This window comes from Rhinichthys klamathensis, unplaced genomic scaffold, assembly GCF_029890125.1.
Source record: "Rhinichthys klamathensis goyatoka isolate OS25496 unplaced genomic scaffold, OSU_Roscu_1.1 h1tg000639l_1, whole genome shotgun sequence".
Lineage (NCBI taxonomy): Eukaryota > Metazoa > Chordata > Actinopteri > Cypriniformes > Leuciscidae > Rhinichthys > Rhinichthys klamathensis.
The window spans coordinates 1,263,755-1,283,685 of NW_026607085.1; the positions used below are offsets into that span (position 1 = coordinate 1,263,755).

The 19,931-nt window shown below is 43.4% G+C and overlaps 1 protein-coding gene across 1 annotated transcript in view; it reads right to left on the reverse strand.

The window, feature by feature from the left end:
- Positions 1-19,931, reverse strand: part of ophn1 (oligophrenin 1) — a 42,409-nt gene that overhangs the window by 10,982 nt on the left and 11,496 nt on the right. The window contains exons 5-19 of the mRNA XM_056241400.1: positions 19,217-19,318; positions 19,027-19,137; positions 18,133-18,237; positions 16,852-16,984; positions 16,211-16,311; positions 16,037-16,128; positions 15,692-15,770; positions 15,561-15,594; positions 14,610-14,672; positions 13,683-13,757; positions 13,065-13,149; positions 12,901-12,959; positions 10,136-10,241; positions 8,721-8,880; positions 8,321-8,459 (exon numbers count right to left, since the gene is read on the reverse strand). Of these exons, the coding sequence (XP_056097375.1) occupies positions 8,321-8,459; positions 8,721-8,880; positions 10,136-10,241; positions 12,901-12,959; positions 13,065-13,149; positions 13,683-13,757; positions 14,610-14,672; positions 15,561-15,594; positions 15,692-15,770; positions 16,037-16,128; positions 16,211-16,311; positions 16,852-16,984; positions 18,133-18,237; positions 19,027-19,137; positions 19,217-19,318 (1,444 nt within the window). The remainder of the gene's footprint in view (positions 1-8,320; positions 8,460-8,720; positions 8,881-10,135; positions 10,242-12,900; positions 12,960-13,064; positions 13,150-13,682; positions 13,758-14,609; positions 14,673-15,560; positions 15,595-15,691; positions 15,771-16,036; positions 16,129-16,210; positions 16,312-16,851; positions 16,985-18,132; positions 18,238-19,026; positions 19,138-19,216; positions 19,319-19,931) is intronic.

Consider the following 19,931-nt stretch of genomic DNA (forward strand, 5'->3'; position numbering starts at 1 on the left):
GAACAAGTCCAAATCAAATTACTCAAAGTGAGTCATTTCATTCCAATAGCTTCAACACAACCAGAACATAATGGGAGTTTTAAAACTAAAGGAAAGTGTCTGAAGAAGCCATGAACTGTTTTACCCAAACACACTGGTCGCTATCAGCTCAAGCCACCTGGTCAAAGTCTATCTCCGCCAGGCTGGATTTTTATCCTTTGAAAAGCCTGTTTTTTTTTTCTTCCGATCTCTTTATAAAGAAATGGCATTTTCTTATGTTTGGAGTTAGCATTATAACCTCGAAATGGTAAAAGCTAACTGTTTTTAGCACTTCTTTCCATTTCAGATAAACTATGAAAAGGATTTCTGTTCACCGCAGGCATTTACACCAGTGTTACTTTCACACAAAAGATTTTTATGCAGGGGAAAATGCTTTTATAGACTTAACTTAGTTAAAAATGTAAAATAAAACAAAAATAATTAAAGGCATGAATGAAACTCAAACTGATTTACAATCTGGTTTGACTCCAGTTTAGTGTGCAGATGAACAAATGAACGTGGTCTCATAACAAAGGTTGCTATGCATGTGAGAAACCAAGGACATGAGTGTAAAACAGCTGTGTGTGTGAACAGCATCATTCAAAACAACCAGCTGTGTGTGAGTTAGCCAAACTGGACATGGACACATTTGCATGAAAACTCATTCACAAACACATTCGCATTTTGGCAGGGGTTCCCAAATTCACAGTTGGTAATACTCCATGACTGTATCTGTATTCTCCACACAAAAAAAAAAACACACACACACACGGCCAAGTTTACGGACCATCAATCCAAGATACACTGAAACTTAACAGGTGGCTTGACGCTCACATGCACAAACACACATATCCCACCACCAGCAAATTCAGCAAACAGGAAACGAGCAGTTATGATCTACTCAGATTAATGATTTGATTGAAAAATACAACAGAAGGGGGAAAAGAATTATTCCACTGATCAGACCAAGCAAATTTCCAGCATGCTTTAATCTCATATCTCATGAATATACAAATGAACCAGAGAATCATATTAATGGATTAGTGCACACATTCATTTTTTGATCAAGAGGGAGAGGGGAAAAAAAGCTCAGATGTTAATAATAAAAATAGCTTATTAGAGGAAAAGAGGTCCAAAAGCCAATCGAAAACAGATTGAGAGAGACTCGTAAACACATGCAGGCATTAGCTCTCAGACACACTGGGTAGCGCTCATAGGATGGCATACCAACACTTGTACACACGCACTCCTGCACACACTCGCAGACCCATAGGCGCTGATACAGGCACACACGCTTGCTGCAGAAGGGCAGGTAGTCGTTTGGTAGTCATGCTCTAGTGAGTGTACTATTAGCTTGACTGTTGTTAAACACTGCATAACACGGCTAACAATGAGGGGAGGACAACATGTCAGAGAATGAACATTTATCAAGGCAGACACACAGACCGTTCCCTGAGATCCTGCAGATTTAATCATACAATTCACAATGTGTATGGAGGGACTTCTAAACTGGCACATAAGGAGTGTGTGTGACAGAAAGATTGGGGAGATTTGCTTGTATTTTCTTCATTTAGAGAAAATCACTTAAGGAGAAACAGATCTAGTCTGAGGTCCCTTCTAGGTGTGTTTAGGTGTGTGTATTGTATTTAAGCTTGCAGTACAAGAACAGGCTTAGCAAAAAAAGGTAAAAGGAACATTTTAAAGACTGAAAGCTGAAAAAATGAATTGAAAGAAAAATATTTAGCCAGAGGAAACAAACACACAATATATATATATAGATCTGAAACGTCTCGGTTACATATGGTAACCCTCGTTCCCTGAGGGAGGGAACGGAGACGTAGGTCAGACTGACCAATAGGAATCTCGCTAGAGAGGCCAATCTACTTCGAGTGAAACTAAAACAAGCCAATGCACATTGGCATGCAATCATTTGCATCAGCTGCGCGTCCTCGTCAGCGCGGGTATTTAACAGCAGCTGTTATGATTGCACGCTAGTTTTTTGCTGAGGAGCCAAACCTGAAAAAGCTGGCCGCCCCAGCGGGCGGCAGCAGATGTGGCGACGGGACCTACGTCTCCGTTCCCTCCCTCAGGGAACGAGGGTTACCATATGTAACCGAGACGTTCCCTATCGGTCAGTCACTACAACGTAGGTCAGACTGACCAATAGGAATCCCTACCAAAGCGCCACAGCTGCTGCACCCCATCCAGCGCCCCATGCAAGCCTCTACACCTTCTTGCCTAGAAGGACGATAGGAGGAGGCTACACACAGAGTGTATCTGTCACTGTTGTTCCGTAATAACCCATACAGTGAGATTATTGGATAACACTGGGAAAGCGTGCCCTTCAGTTAGGAAGGAGGACGCTGCGGAAGCCACTTACTTCAAGGAGTTATGTGGGGAATACATATGGACTAGCCCGAAGGCTGTACTACATATGAGATAGTGGGTGACTTAGCCCAAGGGAAAGACACGGGCTTCCGTTAGGAGCAGCCGTGGAAAATATACACATATGGGATCCCCGTAGGGTCACACATATGGAACCCAGCCCAGATCCGGTTCTCAAGGATTCAGCGGATAAAGGCCTGGCACCTGGACGCTCCGCCATGTCCGGGCCGAGGGGTTTTTGGAGGACTCAACAGGTTTTTCACTCTGGAGCAATAAGGGTGCACAGTAGGGTGCAGCAAGCCGACAGAGCCGGGCCTCTCGGTGCTTCTACCCGTTTAGGGTGAGAACACGGGAGGAGACCGGCTCTACACGTAGGCTATAATATCTAGCGAACGTGTTAGGTGTCGCCCAGCCCGCAGCTCTACAGATATCTGTTAGCGAGGAGCCACGTGCCAGCGCCCAGGAGGATGCAACGCCTCTCGTGGAGTGTGCATGCAACCTGAGCGGGCAGGGCACGCCTTGAGCTTGGTAAGCCAAGGCGATGGCATCCACTATCCAGTGGGCCATCCTCTGCTTGGAGACAGCCTTTCCCCTCTGCTGGCCTCCATAACAGACAAAGAGCTGGTCTGAGGTCCTGATGCTTTGAGTTCTGTCCACGTACATACGCAGAGCGCGAACGGGACAGAGCAAAGCCAGGGCTGGGTCTGCCTCCTCCAAAGGCAGCGCTTGCAGGTTCACTACCTGGTTTTTGAAGGGAGTGGTAGGAACCTTGGGCACATAGCCAGGCCGGGGTCTTAATACCACATGGTTGTCACCCGGCCCGAACTCTAGGCACGATTCGTCGACCGAAAATGCGTGCAGGTCTCCTACCCTCTTGACAGAGGCCAGTGCAACCAGTAGCAAAGTCTTCATGGAAAGAAGCTTTAAGTCTACTGACTGCAGAGGCTCAAAGGGAACATCCTGAAGTGCTCGAAGCACCAGGGGAAGATCCCAAGAGAGTATGGAGGGGGGTCGAGGAGGATTTAATCGTCTCGCCCCCCTAAGAAACCTGACGACCAGGTCGTGCTTCCCCACTGTTTTGCCATCTACGTGGTCGTGATAAGCTGAAATAGCTGCAGCATGTACTTTGAGGGTGGAGGGAGACAGCCTTCGCTCCAACCCTTGCTGCAAGAAGGAAAGCACAGACCCTATCGAACATCTCCGGGGGTCTTCTCGGCGAGAAGAACACCACTCGACGAACAGGTTCCACTTCAGGGCGTAAACACGTCTCGTGGACGGCGCCCGTGCTGAAGTGATGGTGTTAAGTACCTCAGGGGGTAAGTCACCTAGAACCTCCGCGTCCCGTCCAGGGACCAGACATGGAGTTTCCAGAGGTCTGGACGCGGGTGCCATAGGGTGCCCCGTCTCTGAGTCAGAAGATCCTTCCTCAGAGGAATGGGCCAGGGAGGGACTGTCCCAAGGAGCATGAGTTCTGGGAACCAAGTCCAGGTGGGCCAATAGGGAGCCACCAGAAGGACCTGCTCCTCGTCCTCCCTGACTTTGCACAGTGTCTGTGCAAGTAGGCTCACTGGGGGAAACGCATATTTGCGGAGGCCCCGGGGCCAGCTGTGTGCCAGTGCGTCCGTGCCGAGTGTTCCCTCGGTCAGGGAGTAAAACAGCTGGCAGTGGGAGGTCTCTGAAGAGGCAAACAGGTCTACCTGAGCCTCTCCGAACTCTCTCCAGATCAGCTGAACCACCTGGGGGTGGAGTCGCCATTCTCCCGGAAGCACAGCTCGTGATAGCTCGTCGGCCACACGGTTGAGCACGCCAGGGACATACATGGCTCGAAGCGACCTCAGACGCTTCTGACTCCAGAGGAGGAGATGGCGGGCGAGTTGCGACATGCGACGGGAGCGTAGACCACCTTGTCGGTTGATGTACGCCACGGTCGCAGTGTTGTCCGTACGGACCAGCACGTCCCTGCCCCGTAGCGGCCTTTTCAGGCGGCTCAGAGCGAGATGTACTGCTAGCAACTCGAGGCAATTGATGTGCCAATGCAGTTGGGGAGCCGTCCACACCCCTGACACTGCATGCCCGTTGTACGTGGCACCCCAGCCGGTGGCAGAGGCATCTGTGAAAACCACAGCATGCCTGGAGACCTGTTCCAAGGGGACTCCTGCCCGAAGGAACGAGAGGTCTGACCACGGGCTGAAGGTCTGGCGGCAGGCCGGTGTGATTGCCACCCGGTGAGTGCCATGATGCCACGCCCATCTCGGGACTCGGCCGTGAAGCCAGTGCTGAAGCGGTCTCATATGAAGCAAGCCGAGCGGAGTTACCGCTGCTGCCGCTGCCATATGCCCCAGGAGCCTCTGAAAAAATTTCAGTGGGACCGCTGTCCTGCCTTTGAACGTGTTCAAGCAGTTCAGCACCGACTGAGCGCGCTGCTCTGTGAGGCGCGCTGTCTGTGCGACCGAATCCAACTCCATACCGAGAAAAGAGATCCTCTGCACAGGGGCGAGTTTGCTCTTTTCCCAGTTGACCTGAAGGCCCAACTGGCTGAGGTGCGTGAGCACGAGGTCCCTGTGTTCGCATAACTGATCTCGAGAGTGTGCTAGTATAAGCCAGTCGTCGAGATAGTTGAGGAGGCGAACGCCCTGTTCTCTCATGGGAACAAGGGCCCCCTCCGTGACTTTCGTGAAGACACGGGGAGACAGGGACAGCCCGAAGGGCAGGACCTTGTACTGATATGCTCGACCCTCGAACGCAAAGCGCAGAAACGGCCTGTGTCGAGGAAGAATCGAGACATGAAAGTACGCGTCCTTCAGGTCGATCGCTGCAAACCAATCTTGGGGACGGATGCATCCGAAAATGCGTCTCTGCGTGAGCATTTTGAACGGTAGCTTGTGGAGGCTCCGATTCAAAACTCGCAGATCCAAGATCGGTCGTAACCCACCACCTTTCTTGGGTACAATGAAGTAGGGACTGTAGTGCCCTGACCTCATATCGGCTGGAGGGACCGGCTCTATCGCGTCCTTCGCCAGTAGGACTGCGATCTCCGCACGCAAGACATGGGCATCGGCTGCTCTCACTGTAGTGGAGTGGATGGCCCGAAACTTGGGGGGACGCCGGGCGAACTGAATCGCATAGCCGAGCCTGATGGTCCGAATGAGCCAGCGAGACGGACTGGGGAGCGCTAACCAGGCTCTCAGAGACCGTGCAAGCGGGACCAAAGGGACTGTAGGCGTACCCGGAGTGGGGCAGCGAGGTGGAACACAGGGACGTGGCTCGGGAGGCTCTCTCTGGGAGGCGGCCCGTAGCAGGGTCTGTGTGTGCTGTGCAGCACTTACCTGGTTCCACGGGGCAGGAGGTGCAGGAGGCGGCTCGGTGGCGTTCTCGAACTGCACACTGCTGCTCACTGGCGACAGAGGAGGCGGATGAGAGTGGTGAGGATTCTGTCCCCCCACTGCTCTCCGGGTCCTCTTCGGACCCAGAGATGGTAGAAACTGCTCTTTTATTGAAAATTTGGGTACCGCTGGTTTTAAGGCCAGCGGCGGAACAAAACGAAACACAGGATTTTCCACCCGGCCCTCTTCCGGGGGAAAGTCTCCTGGAGAGCAGTCCCTTCCATCTCCGGGTCGCCCGTCCTGGGGCCGCTTACCTCTGGCTTTGCCACCCTTCTTGGCGGGGGCCTGGACGGGCGGGGCGGCCTGCCTGCGACTGGCTCCACGGCGCCGTTTAGGTGGAGGCTGCTGCTGCAGCGCGGGAGCAGGGGCAGACGCAGGAGGACGCCCCCGGCGACGAGCAGACTGAGGAGCCGCAGGCGGTGGGTTGGAGGCAGCAGCTGACCGCCGCGGCAGGATATGCTTGATGGCCTCAGTCTGCTTTTGTACAGCCGAGAACTGCTGGGCGAAGTTCTCGACCGCGTCGCCGAAGAGGCCGGTCTGGGACACGGGGGAGTTGAGGAACCGGAGCTTCTCAGCCTCACTCATGTCTGCCAGACACAGCCAGAGATGGCGCTCCTGGACCACCAAGGTGGACATCGCATGACCCACTGACCGCGCGGTGACCTTCGTCGCACGAAGCGCGAGGTCCGTTGCGGCACGAAGTTCCTGGAGAACTTGTGGATCATGACCACCCTCGTGCAGGTCCTTCAGTGCCTTGGCCTGATGGACCTGCAGCAACGCCATGGCGTGCATGGCAGAGGCAGCTTCCCCACAGGCCTTGTAAGCCTCGTCGAATAGGTCCGACGAGTACCTACAGGCCCGGGAAGGAAGACACGGTTCTCCGCGCCGAGTGGAGTTAGGGCACAGCTGCATTGCAGCGGCCCGCTCCACTGGCGGGATGCGCGTGTATCCCTTAGCTGCCCCGCCATCAAGGGTGGTGAGGGAGGAGGAGCCACCGGAACGGTTTCTGGCAGTAAAAGGTGCCGTCCACATTCCCGTGAGCTCCTCATGCACTTCCGGGAAGAAAGGCACTGGGGTGGGTTGCTGAGAACCAGCACGCGCCACCCCGAGATACCAATCATCCAACCTCGAGGGCTCGGGACACGGTGGAGGATTCCACACGAGCCCGACCCCGTTGGCGGCCCGGGAGAGCATGGCCATCATCTCCGGGTCCGTCTCAGGCACCGCTGGCACCCCCGAAGGAGGCAGCGGTGCCGAGTCGTCGTCCGCAGAGAAGTCTGACCCACCCTCCGATGCAGCGATCGACATCTGGTCACTGGGAGCCCCAAAGGAGACAACCGGTACACACCTCGAGGATGGTCCAGCTTTCTCCAATGGAAGCTCAACTGGCTGCGGAGCATGAGAGGGGTGAGGGCTCCTAGGGGGTTGGTTCCCCGAAGGAGACGCGCTCACCGTGATCCTCAGGTCACCCGCGCCCCCGCCCGAAGCAACCCTCTGAGGAGGATTGGAACGAGGCAGAGGCACGGGGACTCCGCCCCTTTGCAGGAACAGGAGTCTCGACCGTAGCTCCGCGATGGTCATCTTCCCACAATGGGTACATGACTCATCCACAAACGCTGCCTCAGCGTGTTCAATGCCCAGACACACGAGGCAGCGTTTGTGACCATCCTGTGAGCCCAGGTAACGACCGCATCCAGAAACACACAAATAGAAAGTCATCTTTTTCTTTTTAAAAGACGCTCTCTATTTGTGTAAGCTCTTTTAGGGACTGCTCTCACTGGTGCTGAAACACGCAGGGGAACAGTCACTGCGAACACAGACAGGAATGTGCACCTGTCTGTGCGCGATCTCTCTCTCTCTCTCTCGCTGTCTTACCAGCTGTGAAAACAGCTTTTGAGCGCTCGTACGGCGCACCTTACCAGCTGTTACAACAGCTTTTTGGTTTGCTCAATACCACAGACAGGAGAGAGAAAAAGACGACTGTTCGCGCTGCCGTGCTGTAACGCCCGCACCGGGAAGGAGAGGTCCAAAGAAGAGGCTCGCTTAGTAACACTCTGTAGGTTTAACATGAAGCGTTTGGCTCCGAAGCAAAAAGCTAGCGTGCAATCATAACAGCTGCTGTTAAATACCCGCGCTGACGAGGACGCGCAGCTGATGCAAATGATTGCATGCCAATGTGCATTGGCTTGTTTTAGTTTCACTCGAAGTAGATTGGCCTCTCTAGCGAGATTCCTATTGGTCAGTCTGACCTACGTTGTAGTGACTGACCGATAGGGAACATAATATAGTATGTCTTATCTGAGATATATAGATCTTTATAAAAAAAAATCTTTTCTTTAAAAAAAAAAAAATCCAATCTACAGAAAAGAAATCAGTTTTCTTTTATGCTAAAATCCTTACAGATAAAGACAAATGTAATTCACATTCATAATAATTCACTGATAAGGCAACAAAAAAAAAAAGCATTATATAACGATGAGATGATGATGCCGATGGTGATGATGACGATGGCTAGGATGTTGAAGGCTATTTACGCTCAAAAACTGGAGGTTGAAGGCCGGGGTAGAGACGGGGTGGGCGTTTTGAGATTGTGATTGGCTGCCGTCTCCTTGGCGTCACCCTTGGAGGTGGGATAGGAGGCGGTGTGGTTTCTTCAGGAGGACCCTTAAAGATCTGAGAACATCAGAGACGGCAGTAATTACAAAACAATATGACATCATTAACAGCATTAAACTATTAGGGCCACTGAAAAGGTGACAAAATATTGTTTACTCATGAATCACACAGCTTTTGCTTTGATTTCAAAACATTTAGAGTGCAAATATAGCAGTTCTCAGTGGAAACCTGTTTTCTGTCTGAGCATTTAGCTTGTATAATAATAATAGATAGACAGATAAACTGCCCCCATATCAGTTGGAAAGGGGCATGTCTGACCTTGCTGTAGTCTTCAATAAGGATCTCCATGACGATGTTCTGAAACTTAATATCCAACATGGCAGCCACTGTCTCCACCTCTGCTCTCATGAGAGTGGGGCCAAATATTACACCCATATTTGACACAGTCATCAGATTTTCACTGCTTTGGCTACAAACACTAGAAAAACCACAGAGATAATGTACTGAGCTTTGGGATAGAATATATGGATTGTCCCTGTGATAAGTACTATACTGGTTTGGATAAAACTATTATAATAAGCCTCCCAGCCGAGGGCCAAGAGTGAGAATGTTTTGGTAAGTCTTTCCTTATTGGACCAGAGTGGTGTTGTTACTAGATTATACATTTGTTATACAGGGTGTTCATTTGGTTTACTTTATTTGGTAGTTGTTTTGAATTCTGCTAATTTAAACCTGTTACCAAGATACTGTTTTCAAGCTGGCTGACTCTGCAGAATATTTTTTTTTCCCCAGAATTCATAGATTGAAGATTTGCAAAAACAAATTATGACAGATGTAGTATGGATTGTATGTCATTGTTTTTCAGCACTTTTGTAGAAATGTATAAACATTATGGAGCTTCAACAGCACATCTGGCACATGCATATAATGTGCCACAACTCTATTCAATATTAACAATAATAAAAAATTTTTTACTTGAGCAGCAAATCAGCATATTAGAGTGATTTCTGAAGGATCATGTGACACTGAAGGCTGGGGTAATGATGCTGAAAATTCAGCTTTGCCATCACAGGAATAAATAACATTTTAAATGCATCAAAGTTGAAACCAGTTATTTCAAACTGTAATAATATTTCACAAAATTACAGGTTTAACTGTATTTTTTATCAATGTAGCCTTAGTAAGCATAAGAGACTTATTTTCAAAATCATTTTAAAAAGATCTTGCTGGCCGATATATACGTATGTATACAAACACACACAACTGAAAAACTAAAAGAAACTGTGTATCATGTGCTGATCCATGCAACTTGACTGCAACTTAATTATTTGCAGGTTTAACTAAATGTACACATTATTAATATAATATTACTTTCATTTATATTTAGTATATGAGCTTGTTTAGTTTAAAGTTCAAGCTACTGTATGTGAATATGTTGTTCGCTTTACTCAAAATATTTTACACACACACACACACACACACGCACACACACACACACACACACACACACACGAGGCATGGAGCTATAGATCAGGTGACTTATTGTCAGGTTTGTCAGAACACAAAAATTTCACACACACAACCTGTCATATTAACCACAACACAACTCAAATATATAATTATAAAGGTACACCCGAGCAAACTGGGTATCACATTCTCTGTGTGTGTGTGTGTGTGTGTGTGAGCATTAGCAGGTCTGTGTGCACGCATGCATGCGCGTGTGTCTGTGTTACCTGACCAGGTGTTTGATTAGCAGTTCCAGCATCTCTCTGTTCCGCTCTGGGAGTTTGTAAACAAGCGAGTGAACTGCCCCTAACCGATAGTCCGGATTCTCAGACTCTGAGGAAAAAAATGTGGGGAAAAGTCACACACACACTATAGATGGACATGATACACATTGCCTCATTAACATAATCGTTGTGCCACAGTTTGTGTTGAGTCCCACCCATGAAAAGTGATTCATGCTGCATTTCAATGCCAAGACTCCCAATACATGGTAACAACTGAAAAGACTTTGAAGAATGCAGTGTAAAGGCAGAACGAAGCAGACAGTACATGTCAGTGCACATCTCTGTCTATGCTAAGACTAATAGAGCCGTTTGATTGTTAGCAAGCTAGTGGTTTCTATAAATGTTTGTTTATTTTCTTGCTGCAGTTATCTTAACGGCAGTTTGCTGAACGTCTTTCAACTTGTCCAAAGATATTTTGTAAAATCCTAAAAGGATCAGTACAGACACATTTAATGTGAAATGTGGGATAAACACAGCTTTATCTCAAAACACAGCCTGTGGCGAACCGTAACAAAGCTTACTTTATAGAGCGCAAAGCAAACACGTATACCTGTGAACACTGTACAGCTGTTTTAAGAGACAATGTAGCATCTTTGAAAGATCTGAATGAATCCTCTCAACGTCTTTGATATATAAAAAATAGAAGAAATCCTACAACACAACAGACTGAGAGGTCACTTGGGCCAAGTGAGTAAAGAGTATAAAAGTGAGCCATTAATCCCTCAGCAGGTGTAGCCCTTTCCTCTGCACGTTTGTTTAGTTGTGTGTGATCTGAGTGCAAGTGTGCATACAAGCTATAATAATCAAAGCAGCTTTATTGGCTTCTAATCTTATTATGGGCAGGATTACAATACAGCACTTTCAACACAAACTTGTTGAAAGCATTTAAAGCTGGAAGCACACTCGCTCATTTGGACACAAAGGAATCGCACATACACACATGTTGAGATTCCATAGTTTGTGGGGACTTTCCGCAGACATTGATTTTTATACTGTACAAAATGTATTTTCTTTCCCTTAAACCCAATTTTTTTGTTATGATTTATGAGCTGTCTTCCTTATGGGGACCAAAAAATGTCCCACAAGGTCAAAAGTGACCGGTATTACTATCTTTGTGGGGACATTTGGTCTCCATAACATAGGGTTTACCAGGACCACACACACACAGGATATAAAAAGGATGGTTTTGACTCTAATTTCTGATTGGATGAGTTGCGTTCTACAGTGTATTAATATTCTACATTGATGGCAACTGTCCACATCTACAATTACGCTAATAAACTATATTACTTACAAGAATAGCTTATTCTGAATATTATTACGAATTAAATGTAACTATTTATTAAACATTGGTGTCTTCTATCACATGGCTGTCATCTTCAAAGTAATAAGCCACTGCATTGCTATGCATTTTACCAAGATTAAAATTACTGTAAAACATGACCTTAAGAGGCTTATTATTTTAAACAAAAGGAAAGACTATACATAACTAGTACAGTAGAGGCAGTGCAGGCCAGTTTGGGCAATGACGAAGTGTAAAACATTACACAAGATTAATCTGTCAACAAGACCAGTGAAAGAGGTCTTATGATTTTCTTTTAATAATACGTCTATGTAAATGACAGTATTGAAAATGCCTTCTACTGGGCCAATCGCATGCTTGACTATAGGAGCGTGAGCACTGGCACTCAACGGGGACTCTGGGACTGTGACATGGATTTCCTGTAAGACTACAGACAACTTAAGTCTAAATGCAGAAATAAGGTGCAGTTTACCCAGGCTAAATTCATCATTTTATTCAGTGTGGAATAGAAACATTTCTCTGTCTACTTGATTGAAAAAATGTTTTTTGATACTTTGGTTTAATTTCATGAAGCTGTTAATTTGTGACCTGAGGTATCAATTTAGTGTTGATACCAAGACACTAGAGACTGGTATTGTACTGAAGTTAACATTTTGGTAAAATCCTAGCTTCTTTTTTCTCATTTTATACTGGATATCATTTACAATTATGAGTAATATTATTAAAATCGCTTTTGGAAAAAAGTAGCACACATACACCATTCAAAAGTTTGGGGTCAGTAAGTTTTTTTAAAATGTTTCTGAAAGAAGTATCTTTTGCTCACCAAGGCTGCATTTATTTGATAAAATAAAAAAAGTAATATTGTGAAATATCATTACAATAACGGTCACAAATAACGGTTTTGTGACAACCGTGATCATTTTTATTTCAGGACACTTTGATGAATAGAAGTTCAAAAGAACAGCATTATTATTAACTTTTGTAATATTATAAATGTGCTAAATAATAATAAAAAAAAATTAGACCCCAAACTTTTGAACGTTAATGTATTTTTATGAGTTATTCAAATGTATAATACTTGTATAGTCTTGTTTTATAGGGTTAAAAAAAGCAAAATCTAAATCTTTTAATCTAAGTAATCTAAATCCAAGAACCCCCTGAAACACTGTAGTTCACATAACCATGGTTGAGAATCACTGATGTGGGGTATTGCTTTTTTGTACAGTGCTGAAAGAGCAAACAGTGCACTTGGACTTGTGTTTTCCCCTCTTTTAGAGCTATGCTTGTGTTGAACTTGACAGACCCACATAAGAGATGGAAAATACATATAAACATAAAGGTCTATCTGTGTGTAAGGATGGAAATGTGGGTTTGTGTGTCTGGCTGGGTGCGTTTGCTGTCATACTTGCTGCTAAGATCAGTTCTCTATGCAGGCTGTAGGTCATCAGAGGTTCACACAGACTCCTGGAAAAAACATATGTAAATGTACAGTACACAAACAAACATTAAATCAAATGAACAAAAAAAAAAGTAATTATTGAAGATAATCAAATAATGTGTTTAACTCACCGCAGATAGAATTTCAAAGCACTAGTGATGGTCTTAATGTCCATGTCATTGGAATTGAAATCTACATCAGCAGGACACTTTGGGTCTGCAGAGAGTGGAGGACAGATTAAGACAGAGAGAGAAAGAGAGATAAACGGCCTTCCTCAGACGGTTGTTGTTTTTCAGTATGTGTCAGGGATTTTGTAGCAGCTCAAGGACGCTCTCATGGAAGTATATCGGTGCTTTGGTTTCCTCAGTGTTAAAAAAAAAGTGCAAGTTCACAAAGCTTACTGCAGATATTAAACAGCATGATAAGTTGGACTCAAGATTTATATCCCCATTAAATTTATTATCCACATAAAACATAAGCCTCTTGACAAGAAATAAAGCATGTTTGTATATTTTATTGTGTTTTGTGTTATTTGGTTTATTGGTTTTCAATTGAAACACAGTGTGAGTGTGTGTGTGTGTGTGTGTGTGTGTGTGTGTGTGTGTGTGTGTGTGTGTGTGTGTGTGTGTGTGTGTGTGTGTGTGTGTGTGTGTGTGTGTGTGTGTGTGTGTGTGTGTGTGTGTGTGTGCGTGTGAAGACATACAAACATGCACATACACACAGCAGATGTTTTTTGGCCATTTCCTCACCAAAGAAGGCATTCAGAAGTTTTTGTACTTGAATATTGCTGCCCACAGTCCTGTAGACCCCTTCCTGAGTCAGCCCTACCAGAAAGAAAGAGAAGAAGAGAGAAAGCAACAAAAAAAAAGAGGAAAGAGAAACAGAAAGCGTGATTTATTGACTGAGAAAATTGGAGAACCTGGCATGAAGGAGAAAGAAAGGGGGAGTGTTTTGCAGTGGAAAAGTACAGCTCTAACGAACATCGACAGCAGCGGTGGAACTGGCCCGCTTTAGGTTCGTTAGCAATGCAACTGAAAGTTTACAGATTGTATTGTTGTATTGTGTACTGTTAACATACACCATGTTGTGCCTGATGACAAGGCTGGACTTACACATCTGGGAAATCTGAGTAACGGCACACATTTAGAGACTGACGAACACATACATCGGTGCTCCCGCAGTCAACGTTATAAACGACCTCTTCACGATTTTACTGTTGTACTGTAACAGCCTCTAGCATAGCATGGAAACGCCACAGCCAGGTTTCAAATGACTTGCCATGTTGGAGAAAAGTGACACTTCTGATATCAATTTATATCTGCACACTTTTTCTTTAACTTTGCATGCTATGTTATTGGTAAAACCTGCATGTTTCAGTGCGTCTGTTTTCTATTTACAGTTGGCTCAAATTGCTGGGTACGCAGATGTGAACACAAATGGTGTGCTGCTGCCCTCTGCTGGCTGCATTTGAGACATGAATCCAATAAATAATAGTGACATTGTGCTTGTCTTTCCGTTATTTGATTAATTTAAGCATATGGTGGCAATGAAGTGCAAAAACAGGAACAACCTCAGTTATTTGAGAACAGGTGACAAACATGTTACAAGAATATGAGATCATTCCAGAAACTAAAATAAGCAACTGATATTCTTGTCATTCTATTGTGTGAAGGCACCTTTTGTTTCCACAAAGTTGATGCATTTTCTGACGAACTTGAAGCCGAGGTCATTAAGCTCCACTGAAAAAAAAATGAAAAAAAAAGTAATATTACATAATAAACACGGTTCATCATCCCTGTATGCTTTTCTCTGTAGGCTACATGACAATATTTATGGTGTAATTATACATGGTATTGCGAAGCATTTTCTCCATCTATTTTTAGAATTTCTCGTGTTCTGCAACTTTTCTCTTTTTAGAATTTGTTATGTATTTTATACTTGTTCAAAAACTGACCAAAAACTCGGGATGCAATAAAACAGTACCAATGTATTACCATGTTTTGTGGATACTATATTACCATGATGTAGTTTAATACTCTCGTGTAGTAGATAGATATTTACCGGTAAATAAAATGACTGTCATTCAGTTATATGGTTCATATCAAAGTTCTACAGTATTATCATCTGATTTCATCACTGTACATCCCATAAATGTTGAAAAGCAAAGATTTCGATTTTAATAATCTTTGAATACCACATCTAGAAGCTGACAAACATCACTGAAATATTCTTGAGATATCACACACCTACACTACTGTCCAAAAGTTTGGTGACAACACTTTTGTAACATTGTAAATTTCTTTACTGCACTTTTGATCAATTTAATGCTAATTAAATTTCTACTAATTTCGTAAAAAAAAAAAAAAACCTACTGACCCTAAACTTTGGAACAGTATTGTATCTATGTGACCTTTTTTCCAAGGGAGCAGTCAACCCTTTTTAGAAATGCTAAAATCAGAAATGCTATTCCTGTGGAACATTTAGCACATTCAGGTAATCTGACATGTGGAGGACTAGGGCGGTATAATTATTATAATTAAGCAGAAAATAAATGTCAGTGGTCTTCTTATTAAAACAAGCATCTGTACTAATATATTTTCGCCCTGATGAAGTGAAGTTATACTTACTCTCTGCCTGCTTTTGAATGGGAGAATGATATATCTGGAACAGAAACCACGAAGGATCAGAAACATGATCATACACAGTACAGTAGTGAGGGCTCTTAATGAAGAGTGAGGAAAGATGATGTTAAACCCACTGGTTCCTTGCCATCCATGGCCTCTATCCACTGCTTCCTGTTGACCTCAGAAATTGCCTGGAGCAGGACAGGGCTGTACCTACGGTAACACAACACAAAAATACTTAAGACAAACTGCAATGGAGTAAATAAAGCATCTTGTTGTTTGTGTGAATGTTCTCCAGTATCAAACAAATAGCTGCACATTGCAGAGCGCAAATTCACAGTTCAAGAAGTAAACATGTATTTTATAGAAGAGATTCATGTAAGTGCTTTAACTGAACCTCCAATGGTCCTACGAAACCTTTTGTTATAAGTGAAAAAACAGCCCTGAGAATGAGTAAATAATACAGGCAGGACCCTCACCTTTCGTTTGTCTCAATGTCAAAGCAGAAGCGTTTATCAGTGGAGTCCGTTTTACGGCGTACGCAGGACTTCAGTGTGAGCTGAGCTGTGGTCTGAGAAAAACAGAGAGATAAACGTAAGAGAAAAGGGCTGGCACTTCACAAAGTAATAATCCTATCTGTAATAATTCTGCACCTGTTTGGTTCCTGTCTTTTGTTCCATTGGCACCATAATGAATAACTTGTTGTCCTTGAAGTATTTACAGTAATACTTTAGCCAGGTTACGCCAAGAGCCCCTTGAGACAGAAAGAGAGACAGAAAGACAAATAGCATATGTATCATTTTAATTATTGATTGGATATGATCCAATAGTATACACAGTATTGTAAGGGATAATGTACAATCAATATTGCAAAATTAAATCCTGACCAGGGACTGACCTAGACGTGAAATGGAGGGATCTTGTATGACCCTTTTTCTAAAGACTGGCTGACTGTAAATTATCCCACTTATCACAGTTACTTGCCAAATAAATGGTCATAAAATATTGATTTGAGTTTATATTATTTTATTATGTAAGATTTTATTATGACTCTAGCGCAGCTAATAGAAAACCGGAGCCAACAACAATTAATTATACAGTTTAGCGTCATTGCAATGTAACTGCATGCACAAGACCAACAAGCCTTTGTTGATGTTTAGCAAATTCATGTAAATAATTATATGAGCTTCATACCTCTGGTCCACTTAACTACAAAGCTCAAGTGTTTTTCTGTTTCCTGCACATTTATGAACACTGAGAGTGTATCCCACACATGCCGTGCTGCAGAACTCACATTTCTCCTGCACATAGAGGTATCCCTCCATAGTCGCCTGCTGGCAGTGTCTCATACAGATCTTTGCCGAACCCTTCATTCTCTTCATTAGCTCTTCCATCTCCTCTCTGGTGCTCTCAAAGTGGTTACGGGTCTACAACACCAGCAGCCGATCAAAAAAACCCAAACAGTACATATTACATACAGTCACATTACATAAATATTACCAGGAGCCATTAAAACAGATTCAAATTCATATATTACACTACTGTTCAAAAGTTTGGAGTTCAAATGTAGTACTTTTATTCAGCAAGGATGTATTAAATCTATCAAAGGTGACAGTAAAGACATTTATAATGTTACAAAAGATCTCTATTTCAAATAAATGCTGTTCTTTTGATCTTTCGAGTGTAAACAAAAATCGGCACACTGCCACTGCTTCTTCCAAAGGACTAATTTATTGAACAACGTTTCAACCCGAAGGTCTTCTTGCCGACCTTCGGGTCGAAACGTTGTTCAATAAATTAACCCTTTGGAATCAAAAGTGGCAGTGTGCCGATTTTTGTTTACTCTGAAGTGATTGATTTGAAGTGCTGAAGTTTTCTGGATGTGCACATACCACTACTTCGAATTCTTTTGATCTTTCTACTCATCAAACGTATCACGGTTTCACAAAAAATATTAAGCAGCACAACTGTTTTCAACTCACAATAATAAGAAATGCTTCTTGAGCACCAAATCAGCATATTACAATGATTTCTGAAGGATCACGTAAGACTGGAGTAAGACATTAATAAATTACATTTGAAAATCTATTAAATTAGAAAAAAAGTTATTTTAAATTGTAACAATATTTCACAATATTTTTGATCAAATAAATGTTGCACTGGGTTAACATAAGAGGCTTATGAACATTTGTTTTAAAAAAAAAATCTTACAGATCCAAAACTTTTGAATGGTAGTGTATATAGATTAATTATAAATCAGTAGAATTTTTAAAAAATACATTTACATGTAAAATATTACAATAATAGTAATAATAATAATTTAAATTATTCAACATTAATGTATAAACCATATTAATAATTATTAGTGGAATCCTGTTCATTTTCTTCATCATTTATTAAGCCTGTATGTTCACAACACCACTGTGAATGCAATAAACTGTAATCCATTTAGTGAAAGACACTTTGGCTAAAAGCATCTGCTAAACGACCACTCAAAAATCATTTAAAATACAGAGTGAATAACAAACCATTTCAGTATGAAAGGTTACAGTCATTATTGATCAGTAAAGCTCACATTCTGTAGACTGAGCTGAAGCTCCTGTTTATATGGAAGGAAGTCCTGTGTCATCTCCACAGTGAGATTATTCAGAGTTAGGATGCTCTGCAGAAATGCTAAAACCTGCCAATCACACACAAAAGGACACACCGCTATAAGCAAAACATGCTCTAGTCAATTCATTGTTTGCATCAATATGAATATAATCGTTGTGCTTTAAAGGTACAGTAAGCAATTTCTGAGGAACGCTGTTGAACGTGGATCGGACCGAGCACCACACTTGTAGCCAATCAGCAGTAGGTGAGTATACACTCATGACGGTGGAGGAGAGAGAGTGAGCAAGAGAGAGATTTGAAGAAAGACTGTAGAATGAGAGATAGCTGAGAGACATTACGAAAGAGAAAAGGTCCGAGGAATATCACCGGAAAAAGAAGGGCTATGATCAGCTTTAGAACCCGCGTTAATGTTAGAAAAGCTTTCCTGCGCTGGAGAGAGCGGGAAAACCTGGAGACGGACACAGAGCGAGGTTGCGTTCTTTCTGCTCCATAGGTGTGTAACATTGGTTTTGAGTGTGTGTTGCTGGCGACTAACAACAAAGTCTTTGCTTGTATATACTCGTGTACTGTATGTAAATTTTATTTTCCTTTGCTTCTGCTACATCCACTCTTGCATTACGTGTTTGTGCATTTTGGAGGCGGAGCAATGACGAGAGGGGTGTATTTGTTTGGGATGATTTCAAATATCAACAGTGACAGAAATTGCTTACTGCACCTTTAAAGTCTTCATTTATGCACCTATAGATGCTTTCTTGTAATCACAATCAAATATCTGTAACTACAAAACAGATATTAAAATAATGATTAAAAATAGAAGTGTGTATATGTGCTTGAGGAAAAGGAAGTTCACACGCACAGGCTCCACAACATCAAACTTCTTCCTGTCCTGAACCTGCTGAATCTGGTACACATATTCAATAGACGACTCGTAAAATGTCTGACGCTCCTTATCCAACTGTTCATCGGCCTATAAACACATATAAGCACACAAAAATATTTTTATTATAAAATGTTTTTATTATTATTTACTATATTTACAAATATACCTCCTGTAGCTGTGTCTCTTTTTTCTTTGAGGACAGGTTGACATGTTTGTCCAACTGAGAGTAATACTTCTCACTCTCCTTCTCGAACTTCTTTCGTCTCTCCTGAAACACACACATGCAAACAAACAACCTGAAACTGAGAATATGAGACCGAAAACTGGAGTGTAAGTGCTTGAGTTTACTAAAACCATTCTTAATAAGAACAAAACAGAAATTGTCCTAATAAAACTTTTTGCAGACTTGTAACTGGTTCCTTACAACCTATAATTTCAACCAATAATCTATGAGTAGCCACAATAAACTCTGCTGAAAGGAAACTGATACTTCAGTAATGTTAACTGAGGCATACTGGCATGGAAAAAGTCTAATCCAGTGAAAAGTCTTTGGAATTTTGAAACTTTCCATATGTCTCCGTGACTCTTTCTCAGTCTCTCTAAAACTAATAGTTTTTCCATGGATCCTCCAGTTATGTATGTGTGTGTGTGTGTGTGTGTGTGTGTGTGTGTGTGTGTGTGTGTGTGTGTGTGTGTGTGTGTGTGTGTGTGTGTGTGTGTGTGTGTGTGTGTGTGTGTGTGTGTGTGTGTGTGTGTGTGTGTGTGTGCCCATAGAAACAATGGGTCTCATTCATAAAACATTCGTAAATATACAAGTAAATATGAGAGTGATTTGCGCGTAAAGAGACCTTCCCGAAAACTCATCTCCTGATTCACAAATA